Genomic DNA, 21,738 nt, shown 5'->3' on the forward strand with positions numbered 1-21,738 from the left:
AATAAAATTTTTTTATTTCATGCAATGTTTTATTTCTGTGCCGTCTTCAAGTATGCCCCAGTACTTACGCTTGGAGAGGACATGAACTTCGGTGAAAATTTTGTCCAATTTGAATTGACCCATCTTCTCACCGACTAAACCCATTTCAATGAGTTTGTTGTATCCTTCTTCGTTCGTCATGAGTGCGTCAATGTTCTCATAGTAAACCACAACTTTCGATTTGACTTCGGAGAAGAATTTGTTGTAGTTGTCAAGGACTGCCTTTGCGAACTGAGGGTAAGACCAATGTTCGACAATAGGTTTTACTGTGGTTACTAAGCCACCTTGACCTTGAGTAAATTCGTATTTCAAAACAAAAGGGGAGAACCTTTCAACAAAGTTGTCGACCTTCTCATAGTGTTTACTCTTCATCTCTTGAGGTTTCTTAATGGAATATCCCCATGTCGAATTCATAAGCAATTTGAGTGTCATTGCAAGTTTGGGGTTTGAAGCTTTCCTAATATCATACAGTTGTTGTATGACTTTTCCAACTGTATAGTTCCTTCCTGGGAACTCACCGTCTTCGTTTGGAATTCCAGTCGGGATATATTGGACGAACCTCATGTATGCAGCGTTAAGGTCGACATAGTATATCTTTTCATCTGAGTCGAACTTGTCGCAACCAATTGGGTCCAGTTTGTGGAAATTCAAGTGAGTCTCTTATCTTCTGAGAAACTTCTCCTGTTATCTCATAAACATCGTCGAAGCAACCTGTTTCATATAAAACCTTCTGACCTAACTCAGATGCTCTCCAATACAATTTGACGTCAATTGGATGTCTCAATGGAAGTTTGTTTATAGCATCTTGAAGTTCTTGCAACCTCATTGGAAGTTCTTCTGGTTCAGGTTGGTATCCGAACAATCCAACTCCTTTTGGAACTGTGTACTTCTTTTGTACTAGAACTTTGTCTGGAACAACTTTTGGTCTTGCTAACATGAAAAGTTTGTTTCGTCTTTTGGTACAAAAGTTTCTGTCAGCTTGTCATCTGGAATTGGTTCCAACAAACCTTTCTCGAAAAGAATGTTTACAGCTCTGACAATGTTGCACTTGCCTTTTCCGAACAATGGGTTTGTAAGACTTTCGTTCAACATGAAGTGGTTGTGGACAATTGCAATCTTCAACCATGGTAAGTCTTTGTCAACAACATAGTCGTCATGTGAAGAACCTTCTCAGTCGAATGTTGACTCGGATATTGACATTTGCCAACGGTGCAACTTTTGCCAATTGACCTCTAAGAATGTACCTTGTCTTCACACATGACTCAAGATACTTCTCTTCTCATCTGTAACAAGACCAGAGTTCCTGAGACATGTAAGAATACAAGGTTCATTGACAATTGTTTCAATTGAATTGTAAATTCCATACCTTGTCAAGTCAATGTCAGACTTATTTCTGAAGGGGAAGTATCCAGCATGTTGTCTGACTGCTTGAGGGTTAGGTTGGTACCATTCGAACTTGACACTTGCAATTCCTTCAATTGCATTCAAAATGTCTGAGTCGGAGTCAAACATTTGTTCTCTCTTTGTAGTCTTGAAAGCGTCAAGAAGTTGTGCGGCTGTTGTGACATTGCCATGTGCATAGTAAATGTGACCGTCCAAATCTGTTACGGTTAGTCTGAGATTGTATCCTTTCTTATTTCCGTCTTGTATGGCAGCAAGTACTCCCATGAAGCCTTCTTTGTTCTTTCCTTCGTCAAAGTTTACTGTAAAGGTTCGACCAGATGTAATTTGACTTCTAACTTCACGGTACTTTTCATATGCATATCTTGTTCTTTCCATGGGAGCATGTTTGTCTTCACCTTTTCCTTTTTTCCTTCTCAAAGGATGCAATTGTTCGTCATGTTTCCAATAGAATCTGGCAAAGCCGTCGTGTCCTTCAACTTGCGGTTCAGAAACATCGAAAGGCATGTCCATAAGACGTTCTTCTTCTAACCTCTCTAGTCTGTTTGGATAATTTGCGCGTGCTGTTTCCAGTCCATTTCGTAGCGAAGACCAGACATTTGTCATAGACTTTTATGGGTCTTCCCTTCCTATATTTAAAATTCTTCGAAACTTTCCAACCATATCTTTCTAACTCTGCTTTTATTCTAGCAGACTTTCTATCCATTCTATGCGGGCATTTTTATAAAATAAAAAAAATATTTTTTTCTTTACTTTACGTAACCACCAGCTACCAGAAGCCTTTGACGCCAACCCATACCAGCTAATGAAGGTTGACTAAACTTTGGTTTTGGTTTATCTTCAGTTTTTGGTTTTTCTTCTTCTATCGGTTTTTCGTCACTTTTCGGTTCCTCTGACTTTACCTCACTTGCAGGTATGGTTGTGTCGTTAACATCTTCATAAATATCATATGCCATTTGTTTTTGTTTTCCTTTCAACTTTTTGTGTTTGTTGTAAAGTTTAGAATATTTCGACTCTAAGTCAATGAGATGTTCTATAATGAACTGTTGGTCGGTGAAGTATACCTTCCCATCTGTTGTCTCGAAAGCTCCTTCAGACTTCAATATTTTATTTGTGAGAGTCTGTTTCTTTTTTGAGATACTAGCCGTTCCATTTCTATGAAAAGTGACTTTGTAGTTAGGGTTTGTATTTCCAGACCTGGCACTTTCTATTATTGAATTTTTTTCTTCATCTGTAAGTTCTTTGACAGGTTTTGACAATGGTTCTGAACTTTTTGTTTGTGGTGTCAAATCTACCGTTTCAACTTCTTCGGTCATTTCATCTCAGTAAAAATTTTAGTTTGGTTTGTTTTCAACTGGTTGTTTAGGTTTTTTAAGTCGGTCTAAAACTTCTTGAGGTATAGGAAGAACTTGACAAACACGTGGTTGTGTAACTGCTGGAAGCCGACAAATCCATCTTGAACCCATTTGTCTCAATGCTGTATTGTTCATTTCATCTCAGTAAAAAAATTTACATTCCCCAAGTTTGAGGTGGTTGCGGTTGGTTATTGTTTACCCACTGTTGTGCATGGTTATATCCTCTGTTAAAGAATCTTTCACCTTGGTCCATATAGTGCCCTGCTTGGTTATAGTAGTCATTTGCTTTGTTATAATAGTTTCCTGCTTGTCTTCCTACATTGTCCATCCATCCTTGAACTTTTCCTCTTGTTTCAGGATTTGGAATAAGATTTGCTGCATCTCGTGCTACCTCCCAACCTTTCTGTACAGTTTGTATAATAGGTTGTGCTTTCTCTTTCAGTATACCTAATGTACTCAAAATCTTCCTTCCAATTCCAAATGCACCTCTGGCTAGTGTTCCCACTGCGGGCAAAAATCTGGATGCAACTCCTGCTAATGCGCCAAATAAACCCATTTCTTATAGGGTAAAAAATGACGAATCCGAACAAGGACCCCTATGTTTCTAAAGCGACAAAGAAAGCACTCATGATAAAAATCTTTAGTTCAACACCAAATGCTTGGTTTATGGATATCTTGGAAAACATTCCGAGAGTTAGAACAGATGGACCACCATACTGGCTAATATTTGTTGGTCAAAACACAAGATACTGTGAAGCCATACCATTGCAGTCCAAAAATATTTTAGATGTGAAAACTGCTTTGACAATATTCGTTGACAAATACCATCCAACAAAACTGACATCTGACTGTGAAAGTTCTTTCAAATCAGACGATATTAAAAACTATCTGCGTTCAAAAAATGTAAACCAATATTTCATTGTCGACCAAAACCATTCTGCTCTTGGTGTCATTGACAGTTGTATAAAAATCTTAAGAGACTTAAATCAACCACAAGGTGGTGAGGTAGATGAAATGTCATATGACGACAAGTATAGACACTTTTCCATGGCAAAGATGAGACAAGTTTTAAATATTTACAATAACCGTAAACAAAAAGGTTTGGGAAACCACTCCCCCGAAGAAATGAAAAACAACCCTGACTTAGAGAAAGACTATATATTTAATAGTTTAGTCAAAAGAGACAAACAAGAAAGAATGCCAGGCTTCAAACTTAAGAAAGGCGACAAAGTAAAAATAGAAATACCTAAACGCGACCCATATGAAAATACTATTGACTATGACAACAATGGGAACCCGACAGGTACTCACCTTCGTGTTCGTAAAAATAGAAGAAAGTATACAAGAGAATATTATGAAGTTTTAGGCAAACATGGCAAAATGTACAGACTGCAAGCAGAAGATAAAACTACTATTGTCAGACCTCGTTTCAAACTTGTTAAGGTTCAAGGTGGTATACTTTCAAAGACAGTTCCTAACAAATATAAGACAACTGCTGACGAATATGCTAAAGAAGTTGAAAATGACGACTAAGCATTTCTATACCATGCGTAAACTGTCATGTAAGGTGGCATGTAGTCTTTACTCTGTCCCGTTGTTTGCGTATAGCCTGAAACGCGATGTGTATGGTTTCCATCTCCCTGAGTGTCACTCCAGTAACAATTTATAGCAAACTGAACGTCGTCTTTAACATCATATCCTTTACCTTTTTTCAAGGCGTGCCAATCCCAAAATTTATGCTTATGCCAACCTGCTTGAGATGTACTTAAATCTATGTAGTGACTGTGTGCAGGTAAATTTTCACCTGAAATCGTTTTACTTCCACCTGTTTCCTTTGAAGAGTTTGCACAATACAAAAACCTGTCGACTATTTGAGTCCAAGTTCCGAGACCAAGTACTACTTCTGGTCTGGTAGAGTTCATTGACGTATAAATAGAACCTATAGGATATAGTGTTTGAAGTATTTCTGTCTTTAACGTTTGAAGCTCTGTTTTGTCAGCTTTTTTATCTAACTCATCGTTAACATATGTTTTGTCAGCTTTGTTGTCATATAAATCTTGAGCAGTGAATTTAACTTTGTTTTCATCCTCCATGACAAAAACATTTCTACATTTAATGTCTTTCATCGTTGTTATGTCATCCTCCGATGTTAAACCTTGTGGAAAGTTAGGAGGTTTCCAATTTAATACATCCCCACCAGTTTCTTCAACCGTTCCTTCAATATTTTCTATACCAACAGTTGCGAAGAAATCGTGTGTATGTCCAACGTCACTTTTCCTGTTTAAGGTTTCTTGTAAGTTTGTAATATTTGCAATGGTATGTGTATGAGTCTTTTTAGAATATTCTTTGTCAGCTCTTGTCACTTCACTTGACATTTTATTGTCAACATATGTTTTATCCGCTTTGTCATCTAACATTTCTTGAAGTTCATCTACGTCATAGATGTTATGTGTATGATGTTTTTGTGGGTATGTTCTATCTGTCCATGCGAGAATATAGTCTCTTGTTGCATCTACATACTCTTTGTCAGCTTTGTTGTCAATATCTGCCTTCAAAAGAAGTTCATCTATAGGTTTCTCGTTTAAAGTTCTTTTTGTTGGATTTATACAAACAGTATGGTTCTTACTGTCTTGAAACAGAAACTCGTCTGTCAATGGGTTTATCGTCAGTTTTAAGTTTCCTTCTTTCAATGACTCAGATATCTTAGAATAGTTTGAAAAGTTTGTTGTGTTCTTATTTAGAGCTTGTACAATGAGTTGTCGGTTGTGTTGTATTTCTCTCATAGACGCTGTTTCATTTGACATTTTTATTCTAGATAAAATATGCTTTCAATAGAAAAAGAAAATTCAAGAGTTGCTACAACTAAACCATTAGATGAACTTTTTACGAATGTCGGTCAAAAGTTTGAGACAGAGACCGTAAAGCATGAAGGCTATCGTTTTGACTACCCACTAAGATGGTTAAGAGACCCATCCGTCACAAAAGCTATTGGCTTTCGTAGAATGAAGTTTGTGTCTGTAGAAGATAAAAGTTTTCCATTTATTGTAAGGTTTCATATAGATTATATATCTGAAGGGAAACGAAAAATGTGGGAAGAAATTGAGCTAATACAAGTTGACCTTTCATCTTCTCTACAGACTGCGTTAAAAAATATAGAAGATAAAATAAATTCATGTTATGCAAAATATGCTGATGAATATGCAAATACCGAGAGCACACTTTATGTGAGAATTGTATATGACAAACAAAATTCACAAGTGTCATTTCAAATCTACGAAGACAATCCAAAGAAAGACGAACAAATATATACAGAATTCACTGCAATGTCATGGTATTATTTGCAAAGAATGTTAAATCAGAAAGTCGAACTTCCTTTAGCAAATATTTACAGTCGATATGCAAGAGATGAACCATATTTATTTAAAGATGTTTTCGACCCAGCTGCTATTATTGTTCATGCTTCATTTTCTGGCGCCCAAAACTCTTTCTTATGCTTGGCAAATGACTTTTACGAAAAACCTACAAAGTTATATGAACCACCAAGTGGAAGTATTTCAGACTTTCAAGTATGGTTTACTACAGATGGAAGAAAGAGAATAATTCCATTATACCACGCGTTTTACTTAGAACTTAGTTTCATATACAACTACTATCGAACGGTAAAAATATAATTTTAATACGGTTGAGGTGTTGGATTTGGTTGCCAACTTGACTGTGGTGCAGGTTCAGGCTGTTGTATAACAGGAGCTTGTTCTTCTGGTTCAGGGTCTTTAGGTATAATACCAACGAACTGACCTACTCTTTTACCAATATTTTTGACACCGTTCCAAATTCCTCTTCCGACAGATTTTATTCCATTCCATATACCTCTTCCAACATTTCTGAAGAAGTTTCCTATCTTACTGAAGAAACCCATTTTACTATATGTAAAAATCTAATGTCCGCCTAGTCTCTTACGTTTCCTGTTGAGTTCCATAGCATTCTTTAACTGGAGCTCATACATTCTGTTTCTCCTCTGGTAGAAAACATACTCTGGGTCAACTCCTGTGTTCGCGTCATCTGCATAGAGTTGTTTATATCCCACTTCAGGGTTTGTATAAAACTCTTTCCATCTCATATTTGCATACCATGGTGGCAAACCTAACGCAGCGTCATTTGACATGGCAGTTTGCATTTGTACATCTGTTGGCACTTGACCATAGTTTGCCATTGCAGTTTGTATTCTAACTTCATTTGGAATATTCTCTGGGTTTGGTTGTCCAGGTTGCTGTGCATTCGCTAAGTTCTGTGCGTCCATTTAATATTAGATAAAAATATCTCTTACGAGTACATATGCTGAACATTTGCAGGCATCGGTTCATCTTCATATTCTCTGTACTTTTCTGCCACGTCAAATAAGTAAATGACACAATGGAAAAAACCTAAAACAAGTAGTCCTATTTCAAACCACATTTACTTACCAATAAAATTTCTTTATTGTGACACTTTCTCCAGTTTATAGGACCTCTCTCATATTCTATCTTGTCATATATAAACTCATAGTCATGTATGTCCTCTAACCATCTCATAACGGTTTCCAAACCACTTTTATCGGATGTAAAGTAAAAGCATGGATGGTTATGTAAAACGTCTAAAGTTTCTAAAGAGTCTCTCAAAGTCCAGTCTACTTGGTATTGAAAATCCCATGTGTTATAGAACGGCGGGTCCACTATAAAGAAAACATTTTCCTTGTCTTTATATTTTTCATACAAATCTGTCCAATGACATCTCACAAACTCTATACCCTCAATATATTTTTCTATGTCCTCTTTGAAAACATTTGTATAGTTAAGATATAAAACTTTTGACATAAGTGTTTCAATGTCATGAACTCTTATAGCACCACTATATAATAGTCTAGCAGATATACTATCCCAGTCTATATATTCTGCTTTTTTCAAAACCTCTCTGACAATATCTTTCTTATCTAATGGTATACGTTCCATCTTACCTATAGGTATCTTTTCTTTCAACTCACTCAATATTTTGTTTGTGTCTGGTATATGTTTGAGACGGTCCATATAGTTGTCGAAGTCATTGCATATAATCTTTGAGTCAGGAAATACAGTATGGCACAGATGGGATATATAGAAACTTCCACCGAACAAATCTACAAATGTTAGACCATTCGGTAGTTTCTTAAGTTCTCTCAATAGAATATCTTTACATCTACTCTTATTTCCAAAGAAGGGTAACGGTGGTTTTGTAAAATTCATTTTATATACAATAAAAATGTTTTTTTCCTGAAAAGTGACAGAAAAGTGACAAAACATTTACGAAGAAATCTTGACAAATTCAAGAGGGTAGAAAAGAGGTTAGAAAAGAGGTTATATCTAACCTTCTACCCTAAAATATATTTTTATTGAATTCTGAGTAAAATTCTGAGTAAAATGACAGATGTTTATATGACCCTTACTTGTCCGGTTTATAGGACCTCTCTCATATTCTATCTTGTCGTAAATAAAACTCACAGTCATGTATGTCCTCAAAACTTCATTTCTCCTAAACATCTTCAGGGCTAGAAGGGGCGCAGCCCCTGGAAGCCCCACTACCTTTTTTTTTTTTTTTTTTTTTTTTTTTTTATTTAATTCTTATTATACAAAACAATGACAAAATAGATTTTTTTAAAAAAAAGTTCGCAAAATAGAGAATTTGTCAAGATAATTTGTGATCCATCTTCAATTACCTAGCAATTTAGTCAAAGCCTTACTGATTTACATAAGGATGTCAGCAAACCAAACTTCAAAGGAAAGCATGATGCGCATTCGATAGAGACATTTATAAAGAATTTGGAAAATTCTTTTAATTACTTCTTCCATTTTAGCGATTTCTATTAGATCAGTTTGGTGAAAAGTTACCAGCATATTTTTAAAGACAATTTCCCCTTTTTTTCCAAACTATTTATGAAATAGTACTATAATCTATAATATTACTTCGTTCAACTTAGACATTATCACATATTAGTTTACATACATCAAAAGATTCATTATTCCGTTGCATCTTTTACAAATATCATTGGAATTAGGAAATCAGTAAATGATTGTATATTTCATCATGCAAAACATGCATGTATTATATGTACTGTCAATGGACACCTTATATGTAACATTTATAATCTCGCTGATGCCCTCGTTATTAGTAAAACATAAATACCGTACGTTTAGCTTTTTTAATGAAGTTTATTCATTTCCTAAATGAGCAATTTTAATGAAGTTTATATAGATTTTGATTGGGAATTCGATGCACCTCACTGGTGTGATCTATCAAATGAGGATTGTTCTGTAAATGACAATTGGTTTGAAGAGATTGAACAAAAGAACCTCAATGAAACAAAAAATTCAAATAATATCGATATAAAAACAGAAAATATAGATGAAAACTCTACAATTACGAAATCTACAGAAACTGATTTAAAGAAGACTCCAAAGTTCAACAAATTCCAATCCAAAATCCCTGTATTTTCCAAGAAATTAGCTAGATCAAACTCTTCTCATATTCCAAAATCAACTACAAATCTTCTTAGCCATATGGAAGATGATAGTTCAAATAGATTTAAATTAAAATCAAATATCCCTGTTTTACGTAATTCTCAGTCCAGATTTGTTCTTTAAATTGGTTATACACACATAGTAAATCATGGTAATAGTTATATTATGTATCAATTCAATTTATTAAGATTAAATGTTTGTGATTTTATCCGATTTAAATTAAATTTAGCTTATTTAATCGCATATATCATTTGGAAAATATCTCCATGCCACATTTAAAGCATTTAGATTGAATTTTGCGTCAAAAGAATTGTTGTTCAAATACCGTTTCCCAAAGTTCTGGAGTTAGTTCAAATGACGCGGCACTACTCTATTATCGATACATATACTTACCATTTCAGGTTGCTCATAGGTTGACCATATAAATTGGGCATCGTCGGGACTCTTAAATTAGGGAACAGATCGAGAAATTTTTGTGAAGATTCTTCACAATATAATTTCAAAGCAAAAATGATTTTGGAATATGAATTCTTTTTTCCATTGGAATTTTTTTGGAATATCTTGGAATTTTTTTTCTTTGAAAATTATTTCTTTGGATTTTTTTCCCTTTGAAAAATTGAAAATTCTTAAAAACCGAGTACAAAATCATTAATTTTGTTGAATGCCGCGTTCACTTACCGCTCAAGTTGTTCCAACAAGTGAGGCTAATACTGCAGCCTTGAGAAATATTCCAAAACTGAATTCCAAATTTTTGCAAATCAATAACTTGTTAGAAAAAGCTGCAAACGAAGGTGATGAATTCACAATTAAAGTTGCCGTCGATGAAATGTTTGTTGATGTTCGAGATACACTTTTTGGAATTGATGCACTTTTGAATTCAGTCTTTAAACAAAATAATAATTTGAGGGATTTGCTTATCAAATTTGGCGCAAATCCTAAATCTCGATCAAAAGATTTGAACTCAATGTTACATTTATATGCACTAAAGGGGTCCATTCAAGATGTAGAATTAGCTCTACAATATATTGATATCAATTCTCAGGATATTATTGGAAATACTGCACTCCATTATGCCCGACGAAATCAAAACAATCAAGTTTATGATTTCCTAATTGCCCAACCAGGTGCTGATCTAACAGTTAGAAATGCCATTGGTAAAACACCAGAAGAAATGGTTGCTCTAAGAAATGATTTGCAATTTATGGGCAAATTTTAAGATGATTTAAACACCTGATTTTGAAAAAAATCTTTATTCTTTTTAGCTCCTAAAAAACATTATTATATAATAGATGAAGTTTTTGCTTCCTTACTTTGCTCAATTTTTGCTGAGAATGTGTGTAATCGCGATAGAGGATTAGATGTTTTGTTAAAATATGATTTTACTGAGTTAGTACGATTTTCTTGATTTCTGATTGAATATTTATAATTAGGAGTAGATTTCGAAATTACGAATGAATATATAGGGTGTTCAAAGGTGCGTTTAGCACAGCGCTCTATATGAGACTATTAAAGGAGATATATGCTGATTATAAATATATAATAAAAAATATGAATATATGTATATGATGAGTATGTTGTATTTTGGCGCCATGCCGGGATATAAAATGAATTTTGAGGCAAGAGGCGGTTTCGCGGGAAATTTTGGCGGGATTTTTTTCATTTTTTTAATGAATCATAAAGAAAACATCCTCGCTCTTGCAAAAAAATGCAAAGACTGTAAAAAAATCTACGAGACATTGGTAAAATGCTTCGGTATGGATGCTCCTAGCTATTCCACTGTAACGTATCATGTTAGGATGTATCACTTCATGAACAAAAAGGCGCCCATCATAAAAATTGACAAAAAATCGCCGGATCAAAGAAAAATCAAAGCAATTCTTCAAGCGCTAGATGAAGACCCAAGAGCATCACTCAGAAGGATAGAGGAGATGACAAAGATACCACGTACAACAGTCAGTTATTATCTGCACAATTATTTGAACTACAAACTAGCGTATACACGTTGGGTTCCGCACAACCTTAATTCAGTTCAAAAAAAATCTAGAGTCCAATCTTCGAAAGAGCTCCTCTCTATATTGGGTGCGTATCAATCCAAGAAGTTTCGCTTTTTAGTAACAGGGGACGAGTCTTGGTTTCAATATGCAACAGAAGCCAAAATCATGTGGATCCCGAAGGATGAAAATCCGCAAACATTCCCGAAGAAAAAAATTAACACACCAATGATGATGTTGTCGGTTTTTTGGGGCGTGAATGGCATCATCGCAATTGATATTCTTCAAAAACCTAATACGATGAATGCTCAGTATCTAATTGACAATGTTCTTACTCAAATTATCAATTCTGATGAGTTTGAGAAATCCAAACAACAAAAACAAAAGTTTGCAATTCATTTTGATAATTCAAGAGTTCACAAAAGTCATAAGGTAATGAATTACTTGGTGGAAAACAATGTCAAAGTTGTTCCAAACCCAATTTATTCACCTGATATTGCACCCTCTGACTTTTATTTATTCGGCACGCTAAAAAAGAGAGCTGAAGGACGCGAATTCGCGAGTCCAGATGATCTTGAAAATTTTGTAAGAGAGCAATTTGAGCAATTTTCTCATGATGATTTAAAGCGTGTCTTTCAAGCCTGGATCGATCGCTGCGAACGCGTGATTGAATCCAATGGTGATTATATTTAAATAAACTTTATATATATGTAACTTGTTTATTTCTATTCGCAGTATTCAGGTTTGTGCTAAACACACCTTTGGACACCCTATATTAAAAATAAGATCAAGCCAAAAATTCATGATGAATGAAATTCCAAGGCATTTTACATAATGTTGATTTAGTTTTGGTCTTGCATAAAGTCTACGACATCTGAATTGACTTTACAATACACGAAAAGATATATATATATATAAAATTCTAAGAAGGTTTAATCCCATTCATCTGTCGGCTGCATATGATTTTCTTACGACAATATAGTTTCTTATTTTACAAGACATTGTTTAATAAATAAGAACTCATGTAGGAAACTCAAGATCCCATTTTTTTTGAATAAAAATCATGATCAATACTAGAAATCATGAAAGAAAAAACTCCTCTTCGAAGAGCATAAGAGTTTGATAGTAATAGAATAGCAATGAATGGAACATTCATGGAGGTATATAAGAACTTCCTATTACATACATATTTCTTAACAAAAACTTATTAATTTATATATAAAAAATCCATGAAATTAATATTTTATTCTTCATCAATAACACCATTCATACGTTTTCTAATAAATTCAATCATAATAGGGAATGAATCTACTTCATCTTTAAACTTCTTTTGCAAGACACCTAAAGCTAACGAATAATCTTCGAAATCTCTTCCATTTTGCTTCAATCCAAGGAATGGATCTTCAGCTTTAGCATTCTCCTGCTTAATATTCTGTAGCTGTTCATCAGAAGCACCGCAAACAGCTACAATTGTGAGCAAGAACCACAATTTTTTGAGAAATGCGTCTGTAAACTTGATTGGATAGACATCTTTAACAGTTTGGACAATAGTGAAGAGATCCATCCTCAAATTAACAGCTCTTTCCTTTGTTGGCTGTACTTCTCCGTAATATCCAGTGAAATATTGCAAAGAATCATCAACAAAGTCAGCAAGAAGGAGAACAGGGAGTTCTGAATGCTGTTTAATCTTCTTTTGAAGGTTATTAATGTATAAAACCCATGTTCTGAGGGGATCTGAAATTCTTTTCTGTTCTGGACCAGTCCAAAGACAATTGACGTATCCTCCGAATATATACTTCCTTGCAAAGCTGTGCTGCTCAATTAAAACAGCTTCGAAGGCTTTGTCAATTGAATCCCTGATAACTTGGAGAGATTGTAAGAAAGGAGATGTAGAAATTACGCACATCTTGTATAACTTAGAGATTGAGCCACCTCCTGTATCTTTGTGGCTAATCATTTTCTCTAATACGGATTTGCAGATTTGGATGAAGTTATTTTCCAATAAATGGAGGTGATCATGAATCGATTCAACTAACCAAACAAATCTGTTAGCATCAAAATCAGGAATCTCCGTGAAATGAGTGAGAAGATTCTCGACATGGTCAATGAATGGCTTTTGAGTAACTCTGTATTCATCAGGAAGCTGGCAAGCGCGAATGAAACCTGCAGCAGCATAGAATATATCAACTAAACCTTCTTCTGTCGTTGCTTCTTTGAAATCACAGAGACTTGAGTGTAAAAATGACTCAAGACTGTATTCGAAAAGCATTTCATGAGTAAAGAAAGCATCCTGAATCTCTCTGGATTGTTCAAGAGTCACTTTCAAACTGCATTGAACTTCTGTATGAATAATATTCCAAAGCGTACGTGGATCATTGACAATTGGAGCAAGGTGGTTTATCCAAAGTTTGAATTCTTCAAAACTCTGCGCACTTTCTAAGCATTTTAACATCATATCTACGGAGGAAGTTCGAAGAGCATTCCAAGCTTTGGTAAATTCATCATCATCACGAAGCATTTTACCAGCTCCACGAACGCGAATGTCTTGAAACTGTGCAAGATGTTTATATAAAAAGGTGTATTGAGTCCACATTTGGAGAGTTAAGTATTTCTGGCATTCCTGAACTCTGTCAAGAGCATTTCCAGGGTTAATATCACTTGAAGGAAGCTCTTCTTCAGTCATTGTAATTTTTTTTGTTTACAAAAATTTCTTCGAAAAAAACGATTTTTATTGCTTGAAAAACCGCGTGCCATTTTTACTGGAAAGATATGATCTTTTGATCATTTTAAACATAATTTCAAAGTTTGGAAACAAAATCTCCCGGTATTCAGAATATAATCGATTTTTTTTGGTTATTAGTTGTAAGTAAAAAAAGAATTATAAATTGATACCAAAATATATTAGAGTGTTTACTCGTTGGAAACACGGTATGGGCGGAGTTCGTATGTGTCCTTGCCGGAGGCGATAACGTGGAAGCGGCTACGGATGTCCTTCTTGGCGAGGAACTTACGAGCGTAGTAACGGCAGGCACGCTTGGAGTACTTGACGGAAGCGTTGACAACAATCTTGTTAGCGCCAGCATCAGCCTCGATTGTGACCTTGTTAGCAAGGTTCTTGCGGAGGTTGTCAACCTTCATGTGGGACTGGAGGTATTCAACGAATTCCTGGAGCTGGAAGAACTTGTCAGCAACTGGAGCCTGGCAGTCGATGTAGAAGACAGAAGACATAGCTTCGAAAGGCCCAACAAATTCAATACTTGTAAATTCGTGGTCGACAAATTTCAAAAAATAAAAATTTTATATGTCAATTTTTATATTTTTTTTGTCAAATGTAGCAAATAGACTTATTTCTACCTATATTTCATACACACAAAGTTAATCAGCTGTTATTGAATGATTTCCATAAATATTAAGATCATATTTGAACATTTTGCTAATATTTTAATAATTTATAACCACTGATATTCTAAATCTAAGCTATTAGTGTCTAAATGATGTTAATCAAAATTATTTTCGAAGATTTTTGATACTAAAGCATCTGCAGAGTCCTTAATACTCAAGCCAAAGATATATCACTTATCTCACAATGTATTCTGTTAGTGAGTTCGCGCACATGCTTTTTTCCCCTTAAGTTGTTGTCAAAAGAGTTGCTACTTCATTCTTATTTGCAATGCATCCTAAGTTGAAAAACTAAGTGATAGAAATCAACATGACCAGTTCCATTTATAATTCCAATGCACCTATATTCATTGTCGCCATCCTTTTCACATAGGGTGATTTGAGATATCAAAGAAATATCATTAAAAAAATCTCTTTAAAGATACCTTCTCATGAGTTTAGATAAAAAAAATTATGAAAATAGTTTGTGTGATACGTAAAATTAAGATTTTACTCATTATAGAGTTTAAGCTCTGTTTACGTTTGTCTGTGAGTTCCTATTGAACTGGTTACCAGAGATTTGTGGGAATGCACCTGATTCAATGTAGATACCGTATGCCTGATCCTCGATGATGTTATCGACAACCTTTGGAGATCCAGTGACGATGTGGACACCAGAGACTTTGTTGTCGTGGATTCTGTTTCCGTGGATGTTGCCATCGCTTCCCTGGAGTAAGTAAATGGCTGCGACGTCGCAGTTTGAGATATCGCATCCAGTGACTTCTGCATTACCATTATTTCCGATAAGAACACCTGATTCTTCTTCGTCGTGGATGAATGATGTATTGATGACACCAGAACCTCCTTCGTGGATCATGATTGAGTTACCGCCGACTGACTTGGAGATGTCTGAGCCTTCGATTTCGAGTCTTGCGTCTCTTCTTGCTTCGATGTTTGGTGCCTTGTTGTCGTGGACTGATGATCTGACCATTGAAAGATGGCAGCCTTCTTCGAGAATGACACCACCACTGTTCTGGTGCTTCTGGATTTCGCACTCGGAAACAGTGACTGTTGTTCCTTTCTTCTGTACCTGGATACCGAAGTTGTTGTTTTCTTGGAACATGGATTTCTCGATTTGGACATTAGCGCCATCGAAAGCGAAAAGACCCATCTTGCTGTTGTTCATCAAAGCGCATTGTGAAACAGTGCATGCACTCTTGGAAATTGTGATACCAGAACCAAGATTTGTTGTAAATGCGCAGCCATCGAAGTATGGAGAAGCGCCTTCAACAACGCTGACACCGACAACCTTGTTTCCTGTGAACTGGCATGCGAAGAACTGTGGAGATGTAGACTGTCCCTTGATTTCGACACCGGCAAAGGTGCTGGCGTGGAATGCGCACTCTGTAAATCTTGGAGAGGCCTTGCCAATGTTGAAGCCGTTACCGTTGGATTCGACAAATGTGCACTTTTCGAAGTTTGAGTTCTGTGTAGAATCGATGAAGTGGCAAGAGACAACGCCGCACTTTGAGAAGCTGCATGTATTGACGTCGACAGATGAGTTGCCCTCAACGAAGAGTCCAATAAGGTCTGTATTCTCAACGGAAGAGTTTGACATTGTTAATCTTGAATTGTTGGATACTTCGATGGCATTTTCTGTAATATCCTTGATGGATGTGCTGTCAATTGTCATGTTGCCACCGTTAACAATTGTAATGCCTGCGCCTGTAAGAGATGAAAGCTGGCATCCTGTGACTGTAACTTGGCTGGCGTTGCATTGGATACCGAGTGTTGATGAGCCTTGTAAGACACAGCCAGAAAGTTCCATAGTGGCTCCGATTGCGGCGGCAAGGGCGCCATCTTGGCTGCAATTGGAAATCTGACAGCCTTCAAGGGTGACGTGGTATTGCTCTGAGGCAGAAATACCACCATAGCACTGTTCAATGCTTGTGTTGTAGATCTTTCCGCGGGTTGCACCAAGAGCGTTAATTCCGCAATAGCTGCAAGCGGAAATAAGGCACTGGGTGATTGTAGTTTCACCTTGTGTATCTAATTCAAGACCGTTGCCGGCGCATTGGGAGATTTGTGTTGAATCAAGATACAATGAGGAAGATTCGAGTGCAACAATGCCTGCATCACCACAAGAAGCGATAACACTGCTGAATGTATGAAGTTTGGAGTTGCCAGTGAGCATGATACCGGCACCTGTTGTGTTGACAAGCTGTGATTCGGAAAGTTCAAGTGCCATGCTGCCTTGAACGCGTAAACCACAAACAGCCTCTGACTGGAGGGTAGATTTTCTGATGAAAACGTTTGATGCCTTTGGACCAATGAGAAGAGTTGGGACCATCTGTGTTACCATGATGCATTCTTCGATAAGGACAGATCCTGAGTTGACTTTCATTGTAGATGTGGCTTGGGAGTCGCCTGGAACAATCTGAATGCCCTTAATGTGGCAATTGTCATTTACTGTAAAAGTGTCTTTAGCTAAAGCTGCCTTAATTGTTGCTTGTCCTTCGGCAATGATCTCAATTGGTCTGTCAATGACGACATTATCGAAGTATTCGCCGGCAGGAACAATAATTGTCGAGTTTGGAGAGGCTTTTTGGATTGCGGCAGTGATAGGATTCTTTGCTGCAGGGTCAATACGAATTTGGTTGCCTCCACCTGGAAAAGTAGGTGGCTCGGGGAAAGAGAATGACGCAAAATCAGGAGCTGTCATTTACTTATGGCAAGAAATTCATAAAATTGAAAATATGTATTTTCAATAATGCTATTGCAATTAATGAATATCAAAATTTCGAATTTATTTTTAAAATGCCAGGTATAAAAGTCAATTTTTTATGACTTTATCTTGAGGAAATGTTTTGACTATCAGTTTTAATCATATATTTTTAAAAATGAACAGAATTTAACAAATTTTTAGATTTGAAAATTTTGAATTATCAATAATTATTCTGTTATTTGAGACCATGCTACGATAAAAAGGACGAAATTACTTAATATCAACTCCGTACTTTTGGAGAACAAATAAAGCTTTGAAAGGACAAAACTTTTTATAGTGTCAGAGAGTTTACAAATGTAGACTTTCTGGCGAACAGACTCTCAGAAATTCTGCACCTTTTTTGACAATCTTTTTTATTCAAACAATTTTTTTTATGAGTGACCTGACTGTTGATTTTGATTATATCGCTAACAACATTCAAACATACATCGTTCAAGAGAAATTCTTTGACATTGTAGATAAAGATGACATTCCACAAGTATTAGAAAAAGTCAAACTTAATACTCACGATTTCAATGCTCTTCTTTCTCAAGGTAAATCAAAATACAGTACATCTGAACTATTTTCTTTTATTCGGAAATGCGATGTTTCCATTAATTCATTCGAAGACGCGATTAACGTTCTTAAATGCTATAAAAAGAACTTCAAACTCGAATCTTCTCGTTCATTAATCAATTACCTTAAGGAAAACAAAACAAAAATTAATTTAGATTCAGAAGAAGTCACACAATTAAAATCTGAAATTCAAACTCTCAAATCAAAGATAGCTACGATGGAAAATGAAATCAATCAATACAAAAGTGAAAGACAACAATACAAAGACGAAATATCTGCTCTTAATAGCAAAAACAATCAATTAGTAACCCAATTGGCAAAACAATACGATTTTCCGTTGAATTCAAATGATTTTAATGCAGTTTACAATTTCCTTAAAGGACTTTCAGATAAAGATGATAAACTGAAGATGTCTATTTCATGTGCAGTTGGATTAAGTGAAAAGAGAGATTTATATGAATGTACACCACTCATTCAAGCATGTATGATGGGTGATTTTCAATTTACAAAATCTCTTATTGAAGGAGGTTGTGATAGAAATGCAATTAGTAAACTCGGAAACAATTGTTTAGTTGTAGCATCATTAAAATGACATCTTGAAATTGTAAAATATTTAATTGGAGTTGGTTTTGATAAAAATTGGCGAAAGGAAAAATATGGATTTAATCCAATTCTTATTGCATCATCATACGGTCAACTTGAAACTGTTAAATATTTGATAAGTATTGGTTGTGATGTTAACTCTAAACAAAAAGATAATGCAAATTGTACTTACATGGCATCAAAAAAAGGTCATCTTGAAGTAGTAAAATATCTTGTTTCAGTTGGAGGAAATCCAGATGTGAAAACTAATAAAGGATGGTCCCCAATAATTGATGCATCAGCAAATGGTCATCTTGAAGTAGTTAAATATTTGATTCAAATAGGATGTAACAAAAATGATAAAACAAATTCCAATAATACTTCACTTCATCAGGCAGCAAAGAAAGGACATTTTAAAGTTGTTGAATTTTTAGTTTCAATCCGTGTCGATCTTAGTGACAAGAACGAAGATGGAAAAACTCCACTTGATATTGCAAAAGAGAAACAAAACGAGAATGAAAATTATAAGAAGATCATGAATCTTCTTCTTAAATCAGGTGCAAAATAATAACAATCTAAAATATTTTTTTTCAACATGTGAATAAAATTTAAATTAATCAATAAAAACAGATATCTGATTAATTTAAGGGTGCACTTACCACTTTTTGACATGCTTCCATAATATCAATATATCATTATTGTGATTGCAAAAAAAGTATAACAGTAATATAAGGTACTATAGAATGAGTTAAAATAACTTCTTTCCGAACAAAGTTAATGACGTTTTACCTTAGAAAATTTGAATAAAAAACTAGAATGTCAAAAAATTGAGAGAATGTCAGAAAGTGGTAGGCAAACCCAAATTTTAGCTAAAAGTGACAGGAAAAAAAACGTTTAGTATTAAAAAAAAGACCGATGAGAGCTTCGTTCGAAATATAGAGGGAACTGAGAATGCGCAACCATTCTCAGGGAATATTGGATGCTATTCCCGTTCCCTCTGTATGGAAAATTGAGGTTTTCAAAGGGAGTTAAAATAATATCAAATTTATACTAATTTACTTCAAAATACAAAAGTATTTGACAGCTAAAATTAGTTACTTTAGCAAGCCTATCAATACCCTTTTACGATTATTGCTACTTTTTCGAAATAAAATAAATTTATTATCAAAAACCTTTTTTTTTCTTAGTAAAAATAAAAATGTTATTTTATATCAAGTTTTTATTCATAAATTTTTATAATGTTGTATAAATTTGAAGGTGGAAATCTGTAATAATTTTATCTTGAAAAGACTTGGCATTCTCAACAATGAATTGAGGGGTATTGCATCCAAATTCTGTAATTTGCGTGAGAATACTAAGCTTGATTTCCATTGGGATACTTAATTTCGAAAAATACTGGGTCATTCGTTTTTGAACCTTTGCTGCCTTGACAACTTTATCAAGTAGGTCATCTAAACCCAATTGAAGCGTATTTAAGTTTGCTGATGAGTTAACTATTAACGATTTAATTTTATCAGTGAGCATTATACATTTTTCTGTATCCAGTCTGATTGTAGACTTTTTTGGCTTTTTTTCAGATGGCAACGGATTTGGAATTTTGTCTCTGAGCCTTATATCTTGAGAAATTCTGTAATAAAATGAAGGAACGATAAAATCGATTAATTTCATCACAAATCGATCAAATCTCATGAAAATTGTTCCGCCAAAGTAGTAATATTTAATTTTTTTGTTAATCGATTCTGAAATGTTATTTGTGAGAGCTAAATTTTCATCTCTTTCAGCGGCTGTCCATCTTTCTTGGTTTGATATCCATTGATTTTGTATGTATTTTGAAAATTCTGGGAATTTTTCGGCTATTTCCAGAATTTTTTTGAACGTTGGTTCAATCCATTCTTTCTTGCCATTTCTGCCGTATGCAAGATAGTTCATTTTTGTATCTAATATCAATTTGTCTGAACTCTCAAATGCATAATCTTTCAAATTTTTTCTGAACGCCCTCATTACATGAACTGCACACCAATGAAGGATAACTTCTGGAAAAGAGTTGATAATCGCATTTTCGATTTCTTGTGCACAATCTGACATAAAATATTTTGGTTTTACTTTTGCCCAGTTAAAAAATGCCTTGAGACAGAATGCAATATTTTCTGAAGTGTTTGGATAAACGACAAATTGAAAAATTGGGAATGCATGTGTATTTGGAAATTTGGCTGATATCATGTAAAACAACATTTTAAATTCAAGTAATGAATGGGTTGCATCAATAAAATGCTCTTTCACAATTTTGATTATGTCCAGAAATTTGAAAGAAGCATAATAAAAGATTAATTTCTTTGGTTTGTTGTAATTATCGACATCGAAATAAATTAAATCTTTTGGTGACTCTTGTTCTTTGATACCCTTAAATAATTGAGTTGACTTGAATTGATTATCATCGTACTTTTGAATACCTTTGATCTTTTTATTTCCTTTTTCCTGAATTGTTTTCATTTGATCTGAAGATGCATTCAAAAAAGATGGCCTGTTAAGTGGATCATCCAGATCAAGTTTTTTGTCGCATTCAATTTGAGCCATTTTCGGATCACCCCCTGTTTTATAAAATTAATAAGTACCCGACGATAGCATTGTGATAATGTGTGGTATTTCTTTGTCTTATCTTTGATTTGATTGTGATTATGTGTTCCATTATATTCTGTTAGGATATATTCTTCATCATCCTTTAGAAATGAGATACATGCTTCACATTTATCTGCACTGCACCTGAATTTTAATTTTGTTCCCCCTAAATTTGGATTTTTTTTTAATTGATATGGACAACCTGCATGGCATTCGTTATCAATGACAGCTTTCATAGCATCTATATAAGATAGCCTTTCTTTAAGTTCGCATGGTGCATCGATATGCATCAAAAAAATGAAATGAAATTTCAATATCAAAAAAAGCACAAAATTTGAAAAAATTCACAAATCTCGGTTTCTGAAAGAAAATGGCCTCTTAAACTTTGTGCATATATTCATCTATAAGACACATTGTATCCATATATTATTTAGCCAACACAACTTATCTGGTATCGAGAAAATTCAAAAAAAGCACAAAATCTGAAAATTGCTCGGTTCTACATTCAA

At 34.7% G+C, this 21,738-nt stretch overlaps 15 protein-coding genes and 1 pseudogene across 16 annotated transcripts, besides 5 other annotated features; 6 read left to right on the forward strand and 10 right to left on the reverse strand.

Annotated features, from left to right (window-relative positions):
* Positions 1–8,416: part of a mobile genetic element that runs on past the window's edge.
* TVAGG3_0415380 lies at positions 13–2,146 on the reverse strand (annotated as a pseudogene). Its single transcript has one exon. A coding segment is annotated over exon 1 (2,134 nt).
* TVAGG3_0415390 (uncharacterized protein) lies at positions 2,195–2,756 on the reverse strand (the record flags this gene model as incomplete). Its single annotated transcript, XM_051233238.1, has 1 exon — positions 2,195–2,756. A coding segment is annotated over one exon (562 nt), but the record flags the coding sequence as incomplete, so codon positions are not given.
* TVAGG3_0415400 (uncharacterized protein) lies at positions 2,775–2,930 on the reverse strand (the record flags this gene model as incomplete). Its single annotated transcript, XM_051233239.1, has 1 exon — positions 2,775–2,930. The coding sequence occupies one exon, from the start codon at positions 2,928–2,930 to the stop codon at positions 2,775–2,777; it is 156 nt and encodes a 51-aa protein (XP_051102969.1).
* Positions 2,950–3,351, reverse strand: TVAGG3_0415410 (uncharacterized protein; the record flags this gene model as incomplete). The annotated part of the gene is made up of 1 exon (XM_051233240.1): positions 2,950–3,351. One exon carries the CDS (start codon positions 3,349–3,351, stop codon positions 2,950–2,952), a length of 402 nt encoding a protein of 133 aa, XP_051102970.1.
* TVAGG3_0415420 (uncharacterized protein) lies at positions 5,618–6,466 on the forward strand (the record flags this gene model as incomplete). The annotated part of the gene is made up of 1 exon (XM_051233241.1): positions 5,618–6,466. One exon carries the CDS (start codon positions 5,618–5,620, stop codon positions 6,464–6,466), a length of 849 nt encoding a protein of 282 aa, XP_051102971.1.
* On the reverse strand, positions 6,469–6,711 carry TVAGG3_0415430 (serine threonine-protein phosphatase family; the record flags this gene model as incomplete). The annotated part of the gene is made up of 1 exon (XM_051233242.1): positions 6,469–6,711. One exon carries the CDS (start codon positions 6,709–6,711, stop codon positions 6,469–6,471), a length of 243 nt encoding a protein of 80 aa, XP_051102972.1.
* Positions 6,730–6,912, reverse strand: TVAGG3_0415440 (uncharacterized protein; the record flags this gene model as incomplete). Its single annotated transcript, XM_051233243.1, has 1 exon — positions 6,730–6,912. One exon carries the CDS (start codon positions 6,910–6,912, stop codon positions 6,730–6,732), a length of 183 nt encoding a protein of 60 aa, XP_051102973.1.
* Positions 8,417–9,023: 607 nt separating the features above from the next.
* TVAGG3_0415450 (uncharacterized protein) lies at positions 9,024–9,476 on the forward strand (the record flags this gene model as incomplete). Its single annotated transcript, XM_001312446.1, has 1 exon — positions 9,029–9,445. The coding sequence occupies one exon, from the start codon at positions 9,029–9,031 to the stop codon at positions 9,443–9,445; it is 417 nt and encodes a 138-aa protein (XP_001312447.1).
* A 507-nt stretch (positions 9,477–9,983) lies between these two features.
* On the forward strand, positions 9,984–10,550 carry TVAGG3_0415460 (protein ubiquitination; the record flags this gene model as incomplete). Its single annotated transcript, XM_001312447.2, has 1 exon — positions 9,984–10,538. One exon carries the CDS (start codon positions 9,984–9,986, stop codon positions 10,536–10,538), a length of 555 nt encoding a protein of 184 aa, XP_001312448.1.
* Positions 10,551–10,782: 232 nt separating this feature from the next.
* Positions 10,783–12,086: a mobile genetic element.
* On the forward strand, positions 10,879–12,006 carry TVAGG3_0415480 (Mariner transposase; the record flags this gene model as incomplete). The annotated part of the gene is made up of 1 exon (XM_051233244.1): positions 10,879–12,006. One exon carries the CDS (start codon positions 10,879–10,881, stop codon positions 12,004–12,006), a length of 1,128 nt encoding a protein of 375 aa, XP_051102974.1.
* A 470-nt stretch (positions 12,087–12,556) lies between the features above and the next one.
* On the reverse strand, positions 12,557–13,996 carry TVAGG3_0415490 (uncharacterized protein; the record flags this gene model as incomplete). The annotated part of the gene is made up of 1 exon (XM_001312448.1): positions 12,557–13,996. The coding sequence occupies one exon, from the start codon at positions 13,994–13,996 to the stop codon at positions 12,557–12,559; it is 1,440 nt and encodes a 479-aa protein (XP_001312449.1).
* A 195-nt stretch (positions 13,997–14,191) lies between these two features.
* Positions 14,192–14,541, reverse strand: TVAGG3_0415500 (cytoplasmic translation; the record flags this gene model as incomplete). Its single annotated transcript, XM_001312449.2, has 1 exon — positions 14,224–14,541. The coding sequence occupies one exon, from the start codon at positions 14,539–14,541 to the stop codon at positions 14,224–14,226; it is 318 nt and encodes a 105-aa protein (XP_001312450.1).
* A 637-nt stretch (positions 14,542–15,178) lies between these two features.
* On the reverse strand, positions 15,179–17,464 carry TVAGG3_0415510 (protein ubiquitination; the record flags this gene model as incomplete). Its single annotated transcript, XM_001312450.2, has 1 exon — positions 15,218–17,413. The coding sequence occupies one exon, from the start codon at positions 17,411–17,413 to the stop codon at positions 15,218–15,220; it is 2,196 nt and encodes a 731-aa protein (XP_001312451.1).
* Positions 17,465–17,849: 385 nt separating this feature from the next.
* Positions 17,850–18,623, forward strand: TVAGG3_0415520 (protein ubiquitination; the record flags this gene model as incomplete). Its single annotated transcript, XM_001312451.1, has 1 exon — positions 17,850–18,623. The coding sequence occupies one exon, from the start codon at positions 17,850–17,852 to the stop codon at positions 18,621–18,623; it is 774 nt and encodes a 257-aa protein (XP_001312452.1).
* A 183-nt stretch (positions 18,624–18,806) lies between these two features.
* TVAGG3_0415530 (histone-lysine N-methyltransferase family) lies at positions 18,807–19,181 on the forward strand (the record flags this gene model as incomplete). Its single annotated transcript, XM_001312452.1, has 1 exon — positions 18,807–19,181. One exon carries the CDS (start codon positions 18,807–18,809, stop codon positions 19,179–19,181), a length of 375 nt encoding a protein of 124 aa, XP_001312453.1.
* Positions 19,182–19,256: 75 nt separating this feature from the next.
* Positions 19,257–19,288: a mobile genetic element.
* Positions 19,258–19,464: a mobile genetic element.
* Positions 19,465–21,738: part of a mobile genetic element that runs on past the window's edge.
* TVAGG3_0415570 (MULE transposase domain-containing protein) lies at positions 19,847–21,187 on the reverse strand (the record flags this gene model as incomplete). The annotated part of the gene is made up of 1 exon (XM_001312453.2): positions 19,847–21,187. One exon carries the CDS (start codon positions 21,185–21,187, stop codon positions 19,847–19,849), a length of 1,341 nt encoding a protein of 446 aa, XP_001312454.2.

The sequence above is a fragment of the Trichomonas vaginalis genome, chromosome V, assembly GCF_026262505.1.
Source record: "Trichomonas vaginalis G3 chromosome V, whole genome shotgun sequence".
Lineage (NCBI taxonomy): Eukaryota > Parabasalia > Trichomonadida > Trichomonadidae > Trichomonas > Trichomonas vaginalis.